General features: G+C 35.6%; 1 protein-coding gene across 1 annotated transcript in view; it reads left to right on the top strand.

Moving 5' to 3' along the window:
- LOC122069314 (amino-acid permease BAT1 homolog) overlaps positions 1-3,555 on the top strand; it is a 5,981-nt gene extending 2,426 nt beyond the window's left edge. Inside the window, exons 4-8 of the mRNA XM_042633306.1 lie at positions 525-644; positions 1,782-1,973; positions 2,055-2,360; positions 2,698-2,880; positions 3,073-3,555. Coding sequence (XP_042489240.1) covers positions 525-644; positions 1,782-1,973; positions 2,055-2,360; positions 2,698-2,880; positions 3,073-3,555 — 1,284 coding nt within the window. The remainder of the gene's footprint in view (positions 1-524; positions 645-1,781; positions 1,974-2,054; positions 2,361-2,697; positions 2,881-3,072) is intronic.
- Positions 3,556-8,680: the final 5,125 nt, after the last annotated feature.

Consider the following 8,680-nt stretch of genomic DNA (forward strand, 5'->3'; position numbering starts at 1 on the left):
TTTTTTTTTTTGAACAGATAGAGAATCACTTACAACAATATAAAGAGGAATAATGAATCTAGTCGAGAATTTTCAACTAAAAGAAAAAAAATTTGAAAAAAATGAAACTAGTAGCATTGCATGAAAACGAGCAAAGCTGATGATTACTGAATTACAAGAAGATTCAATCAATCACGAAGTGGCATTGTGGAAGTTAGATCACATAAAATATTCCATGTCCACTATATATACATATGCCTACGTCAGATATATCTCCTCTTTTCTAATTTAGTGATGTGGATCCTTATATATATTTTGACACCCACCAAGACCCTTTTCCTCCACTTTAGATGTGAATGCATGATTTCTATATCCATGGGCTTATTGGGCTGGGTGCCTATCCCTATGCTAAATAGAAAATCTCTGTAGGTTTGTTCAGTTTCTGAATTTGATGACCATATGTTTAATTGTTTACCAATTTTTTTTTTTCGAAAAAATAAATTGACAAATTTATTAGACTGATATGATTATAGCACTGACATCAGACAGCAGGTTCACTTTACTTCTGGTCTGCTCAATTGGCTGGTCCCATCTGGGGTCCATTTGCATCTTGGTGCTGTGCCTGGCTGGAAATTATTGGCCTTATTTCTGGGATTGGCGCACAGGTATTGCTTTATCCTAGCTAGCTTAATTTGTTTCTTTAGGATGACCTATCTAACTTGCGTATTGTAACATTTAACTCATTAAAGTGAAAGAGGAAGGTGGGGTTGGCCTGTAATGTTGCAACAATTCAATCAATTTATGGAAGAGGGATGAGATGGAGAAATGGTGGAATCCGGATCAGCTCCACATATGTGAAGAGTATTTGCTTTCCATCTATGGTGGGAAGTCGATAATTTCTCATATATGCAGTTATGCATCATGCACGATCATTCACACAACCTTTTTGCTTAAATAATAATACTTAAATATTAATAATTTACAAATTATACCACAAGACTAGAATCATGAACATATGATCCATCTATTGATATTCTCCCTTATTATGGCATGTGATTCGTTATTTAGGGTTTATTTGATTTCTTTCCTAGATTATAGATACTATGAATCTAGCTAGTGCACTAATATATAATTAGAGAGTTATCAACTGTTAGCTCATCAAAAACCGTAAAACTAACTGCAAGGATAATCAGCCCTAATGTCGAAAGACCAATTGCAATCTATTTATGAGAATCTTGTTACTTATACAACTGACAATAATCCATTTAAGTATCCTATAGTGATCCAATTTGCCTATATATACTCATACTCGTGCTTGGAATCACCATTCTTGACAACACATAATTCGACAAGACTAGAATACCCAATTTTTTCCCCCTAATTGTAAAACATTTACTAACTGTGAACAACTTAAGGAATAAATGTTAAGATAAAAAAATACCTAAATAATATCATACAAATAATATATATTTTTAAAAATTAAATAGGTTTAGATAGATACACCAATTCCAACAGTCTTCCCATTATGGATCAACGACATTCCAATCTTTCCTACACCATTATAAATAAATATATTTGGGATTTTCTTATTATCACCTTGAAAAAACCAAGCTGGTACTGTGTTCTTTTCTTACCATTCCTTTTAAATTATTTAGTTCTCTTAGGTAAGAAGAAAAAATTTGCCTGAATAATTTTATTTTATTTTATTTTATCTTTTTTTCTTTTAATAATCACATCCTTCACACTATGATCCCAAGTATTATTATGTATTCTAATTAATTAATCTTCTGCTCCATTGCTAGGCCTATCCAGGGTCACAGGTATTGCAAATCATCATTCTACTATGTACTGGTACAAATAAGGGTGGTGGATACTTTGCTCCTCCCTGGGTGTTCTTATGCATATACATAGTTCATATCATCATATGGGCAGTACTCAACATATTTGCATTAAAAGTTATAGCCTTTCTTGACATAATCTCAATATGGTGGCAGGTATATATATGCTTTGATCTGTATTTCACCTATGTTATACAGATCCTTTTTATTTTCTCACCAAAAGATATATATCTTCAGGTAATTGGTTGTCTGGTTGTAACAATAATGCTCCCCGTGGTGGCACCTCAGACTCAATCTGCTTCTTATGTGTTTACTCATTTTGAGACATCTCCAGAGTTGAGTGGGATAAGTAGCACACCCTACGCTGTGATTCTATCACTACTTCTCACTCAATACAGTTTGTTGGGTTATGACACTGCTGCACATCTAACAGAGGAAACAAAGGGTGCAGATATAACTGGCCCTCTTGCAATTCTCTCAAGCATAGGAGTTGTCACATTTTTTGGAGCTGGTTACTACTTGGCTCTTACTTTCAGCATTCAGGTACTTCCCTTACTGGCTATTACTGTTTTGGGTATTAAGACCAGCAGAATGCATATATATATTGTTGGGGGTATTATGTCTTGTATTCCTTCGCTTGCATAAGTGGGCTGTTTCTATAAATTTTTAGTGAGGGTTCTTTCTCTGTAATCAATTTGAGAGAGGTGTGAGGACGAGCAACTGTAACCATATTCTCTAATGTGAAGTAGATCTCATCTCGCATAGACAATCTTGCCGAATCACGTAATTCTTGATATTTGCATTGTGTGATTGTTTGTTTATAATTTCCATTCCTTTTTACATGTACATATATTGGCAATGAAACTTTATCTTTTCGCAGGATCTGAACTACCTATACGACCCGACCAATGAGACAGCTGGGGCACTTATACCAGCACAAATATTCTATGATGTATTTCAGGGAAGGTTCCAGAACCCTGGAGGAGCTATAGCTTTCCTCATCATCATATGGGGATCATTTTTCTTTTGTGGCCTTTCAATAACCACTAGTGCAGCAAGAGTAGTAAGTGAACCAGCTTTTCCTCCTAATTATATCTCATTTTTTTATGTATCCTAGACGTCACTATGCCAAGTGAAGAATAACACTTCAGTACTTATCGCTTGGTAGGTCATGGGTTAGTCCATATGAAAGATGACCACAAACATCTCAACACCATATTTACAGTTATATCTTATCTGTCATGCTTTGTTTTAGGTGTATGCTTTGTCAAGGGATGCAGGAATTCCCTTTTCCTCAATATGGAGACAAGTGCACCCAAAGCACAAAGTGCCAAAGAATGCAGTTTGGTTATGTGCAGCCATTGCCATTGTTATGGGACTACCCATTTTGAAGGTTAATGTTGTCTTCACTGCTATCATTTCTATATGTTCAGTAGGGTGGTTTGGCAGCTATGCAGTACCAATTTTTGCAAGGTTGGTAATGGATGAGAAGAATTTCCAACCTGGACCTTTTTATTTGGGAAGAAGTAGAAGGCCAATTTGCCTAGTGGCCTTCCTGTGGATATGTTATACTTGTGCTGCTTTTGTTTTGCCAACTTACTATCCCATCAAGTGGGATAATTTCAACTATGCACCCATTGCTCTGGGTATAGTTCTGACATTAATAATGTTGTGGTGGGTATTAGATGCAAGGAAATGGTTCAAAGGACCAGTCAGGAACATCAATCTTGAGACTTAAATGTTTTAACATCCTTTGCAAAGGGACTAATGTCTACTTTGCATTTGAAGTAGAGTGAAATGTGAAAAAGATATTAGTTGTACAATGACTATTTCTTAATGAAATCTTACCGAATCATTTTTATGTTTTTATGTCTAGGGATTTGTCGTGCCAAAGCTCTGGAGACCCTAGTTAATCAAAAAAAAAAAAAATTAGTGGATTTCCCACAAAGACATTGATTGTTAATTTAAATAGAACACAAACTGGGGTAGACACAAGAAAGAAATGAAAAATAGAGACAGAGAGAGAGAGAGAGAGAGAGAGGGAAATCTAAATGACTGATCCAAGTATTTCTTACTTTATAATCTAATATATCTCATATAACATCGTTTAGTATGTCTCACTAAATAGGGTAGTGATTCAGTACTTCTCACAACATTTCCCCTCAAGCTGGAACATATAGATCTCTCAAGCATAGTTTGGAACACATTATCAAGTATGGACCTTGGATAAAAAGTCTTGGTGAAAATATCACCAAACCAACATGAAGAACTAGCATATGGAGTAGAAATAATTTGTTGATAATATCACCCACAAAATGATAATCTACTTCATTATGCTTGATTCTCTAATGAAAAATAAGGTTACTATCAATTTGACTAGCTACTTGATTATCACAAAACACCTCCATCGGTTTAGTAAGTAGAAAACCAAGTTCTCCTATGAGAATTGTTAACCATATCAATCTAGCCGTTGTGTTAACTATAGCATGATACTTAGTTTGAGCACTTGATCAATCAACTGTACTCTAATTTCTACTTTTCGAGTAACTAGACTTCCAACGAAGGTACAATACCCAGCGATAGACCTTCTATCATCAAAAACATAAACCAAGTTAGCCTCAAAATATCCAACAATATTTGGATAGTTATGTATGTAGGCTAATCCTTTTCTTGGACCACCCTTCAGGTATATCATAATATATAACAAATGTAAGGCCCAAGAATATGGCAAATATCAGACCCGCTTAAGAGATCGGTGAGGTGTCCCCACCAAGAATATAGCAAGTACCAGGGGATTTGGGAAATTGATGAGGTGTGCAAACTTTAATCTCACATAGCCTAGGGAGAAATTACTGAGCTAGTTAATAACCTCTAGTCTCTTTAACATGGTACAACGTGTTTTAAAACTTTGAGGCCTATGGGCCAAAGATGACAACCTTGTATAAGATTAATGGGGTCGGAATCCGACCAAGCAGCATGTGGAAGAGCAAGACAATTTTCTCCATTTTTACCCCTGAAACTGCCTCACCTTGCACGTTGCAACATCTCCAGCCCCACGACACACTCCTTGCCCCTGCCCAAGAGCTTGGAATATTGAGAAAATAAAATTTCTGGATTTTATTTCAATCTGGAAGAAGTAGAAGAATGGGGGTTTATTTGTTGTGGACTCTGGACCAAACTCTGGGGGAATTTGTGTGCAATTCTAAAACCTGCCAACTTATGTTTATGAAAGAAAGAAATTTGCAAGTTTAGAGATTACACATAATTGAGTTCCACTCCATCCCCTCTATCAATGGTCCGGAGTGAGGGGGATCCATTCGGATATGAACGGGGTTGGGGGAGGGGCTGGGCGGAACATATGAGTGTACACATGCAAATTACTATTATTAACATCCTTCAAGCAGGATGAGCTCAAGTTAGATGGTGGCATCATGGGTTAAGGTTAGGTTTGGCTTTTTTGGACAAACTGAAAAGTTTAATGAAATAGGCATGGTAGAACTGTTATAGGAACGAGGAATTGATTCCGATGGAGGATAGCGGTCGTAAGTGGGTCTTGAACATAAATCGTAGGATCCAATGTAAGTCCTCCTAATACTCACCTATTTGAAATATAGTAGTAGTATGTTAGTAATTAATAATAAGTGTGGCAGAGGGAACCCTTTATCTGGTAGTGGGCCCCATTATGGGTCTTGAAAAAAAAAAAAAGAAAGTGATATTAAGGGGTGACGTCCCAAATGAAAGGGTTTAAGTTGGTGGGCAATCTTAGTCTCTAGGAAAAATATGAGTACAATGATATTATATGAAAGCTGAAAGTTCAATGGAGATTTACATACCTCCTATTGGGTCCTGTCATTCCACCTTCTGCCATGTCTGATCAACTCCAGTAGTCTTTGCGGCAAAATTTCAGCATCTCCAGCAATCCTCTTCCAAGTAATGAACTCTCATAAGGGATTGCACTTAGGCTTGTGTTTCTCCCACAATTGCAGGCTAAGATGTATCATCTCCTAACCAACATCCCAAGCCAGAACCCCTTTCTTTAGTAACCCTTTATAACTTAATTCTCTTGATGGCAAGGGAAGTTACATACCGGCTGGGTTTCAAGAGTCGGGGAATTGTGTTGGAATTGCCCAATTCATATTGGATCTGCGATCATCAACCCCAATTTTTGACGAGTTGATTCGGCAGATTCTAGGATAAAAACACTAGAATTGTTGAAATATTCCCCAAATATGTAGATTCTAGGGCTTTTTTCAGACCTTTTCAAGCGGATTCCAATCCGATTTGATTACACATTTTAAAACCCTGCCTGGTGGTTAACTTCAAACAATTAAATTGTCCTCTCTCCCTCCATTCAAGGTTTCACTTGTTGCTACTCCTTTAGATCAAACCTTCTCCAGTTGAAGGGTGGACAAATATGAGTCCTACAATAATTTCTCTCTCTCACACGGAGCATATGATGGTGTCGTATTTTCAAACTCAGGTCACTCGTTTTTTGCTTTCTGTAATGTTTTTGTCGTATGTGGGCTACTTGCATTCAGTTATTGTATAGGTATGGATTAATGGATGAGTGTTGACCAGTGAAATAGATTAAATGAAGCTCTATATGGGAGGCTAGGTGATCTCCTAAATGGGTAGAAATCTATTCTGAAAGTGTAAATCCTGCTTTATTATGTGTGAACATATTAATAATTGAGCCCATTATGGAAGAGACATCAATTGCTCTCTATTTCAGGGTTGGTCCAGTCTGTAGCAATGCTCATGATTTGTTAACCCTGATAGTTGTATGGAGAAATGAACAGAGAGCCAGAGAAGATCAATAGAAGAAGAAAAGAGTGGTTGTGGAGAATTTTTCATCAAACATTATGAATCCAAGTATGAGTGTTCTTGAATTTATTGTTTGTGGTTTCATATTGTATAATTAATTCTAACAATTGGTATCCGAGCTTGTATGATTGAATCGTTGACCTGATACTATTCTAGAGATTTTAATTTTTTGATATTGTTGCTTTAAATTCATGAATAATGAATTCGCTGATATCGATCATTGGAGATTGATCTCTCTGTATTTCTTTCTCCCTATCACAAAGAGAAATAATTATCAGAACATTGAATTAAGAGCTTTCATATTTAGATTTCACTTCTAATTTGTGACGGACAGAATCACTTTTTATGTTTTAATCATCCTGTTCTTGGATCTGAAATTCTCATGATTTAATATTTTTTTTTTCTAAATCTGATTTTCTCATGCAACTATGCAAGAACGTCACTTATTATAGCTCTCTAAATCATATCTGTCTTGGAGTTCAACGTTTGATGTGGTGGTTTCTTTCTTCCTTTTTTTTTTTTTTTGCCATGGATTGAAGCATTAGAGACTGGGATTTCAGAAGCATTAGTCTCCATGAAAATGTTGGGGACGAATGTGCAATCAAGAGGAAGAACCTAAGCAAACAAATACACATTATAAGGAATTTATCATGATTCAACAAAATTGCCTACACCCGAGAGAATAGAGATTTTTCACCATTCTTGAAAAAACTCTATGTAGCACACTCCACCTCACAAAGTGATCCCCTTTACTTATTGCTAAACTGTTAGGGTTTTCACCATAGAGTCAATATATAAGAAATCTTAAACCTATATATATATATATATATTGTCCTAAATCAAACTCAATTATAACTATATGGACACTATACAAAATACAAGACGCCCAACCCTAACGGAAAGTTTGCTTTTTTTATTGATTGCAAAATTTTGTGAGAAAATGGCACTTTTTTGGCCAATTTCGAAATTTTCTTAAAAATGATGTTTTCTGGGTAAATTTTGAATTTTTATAAGAAAATGTTGCTTTCTTAGTTAATTTTGAACTTTTTTAGCAAAATGATGATATCTTGACAAATTCTAAACTTTTCTAGAAAAAGTGCACCGTTTTTTTTCAACGCCAAATTTTTCTTAGGAGAAAAACGTTTTCTAGGCCAATGTTGAAAACCTTTTTCTTGAAGAAAAGAAAAGGTTTTCATGATTTATTTATAATTTATAAATAAATAAATATTTATTTTTTAATTTGAATGTCAAATCCGGTAGAGCTGTTCTCACGACTTTTGGAAAGATTGCACGGTTTTTTCATTGGTTTAACATTGTATTATGGTTGATTAATCTGAACCGTAGATATGGAATATTACATGTGTCAGCCTTTTAAGGTAGAATTGTATGGAATTGTACGAGATGAGAATTTCAGACGATTTCTACCCCTTTCTTTAACGTCTTCTTGAATCAATTTGATAGGGTTTTTGGTATCTATTATCGGGTGCATTTTGTTTCGATTGATTCAGCATATATGATGACAAGACAAAAGATCGAAGTTTTAGATTCTTTGTTGGTATACAAAATTTTAATGAATCAATAAATACAACACGAAAAGTCTTACTTTTTAATATAAGATATTCTATAAATTCTATTCCGTTGACCTTTCATCCTATTGGGAAACGTTTTATAAGCCCACAGAAGACAATCGATTTGGTGTCATCCTAAAACTCCAATAGAAACCCACCAGTGATTGGTGAAAGGGAAGGCATTGTTTGACAATGTTTCTATTGTTTCTGTTAGATCAAACACCAAGAAACACGAATAAAGAAAGACAATAGATCCGTATGACACAGAGATTTAACGAGGTTCACACACCAGGGTGGTGTGCTACGTCCTCGGGCGAAGAAGAAGATGATTCACTATGCAGAAGAAGGATTACACCCTAGCAGCGGTGAGGAAGAACTCGCCCTGAAACCCTAGCTTCGTGAAAACCCTAGAATACAATGACTCTCAACAAGCAACAGTACATTATATATATATATATACTCCATATAGCG

Source organism: Macadamia integrifolia, unplaced genomic scaffold (genome assembly GCF_013358625.1).
Source record: "Macadamia integrifolia cultivar HAES 741 unplaced genomic scaffold, SCU_Mint_v3 scaffold577, whole genome shotgun sequence".
NCBI lineage: Eukaryota > Viridiplantae > Streptophyta > Magnoliopsida > Proteales > Proteaceae > Macadamia > Macadamia integrifolia.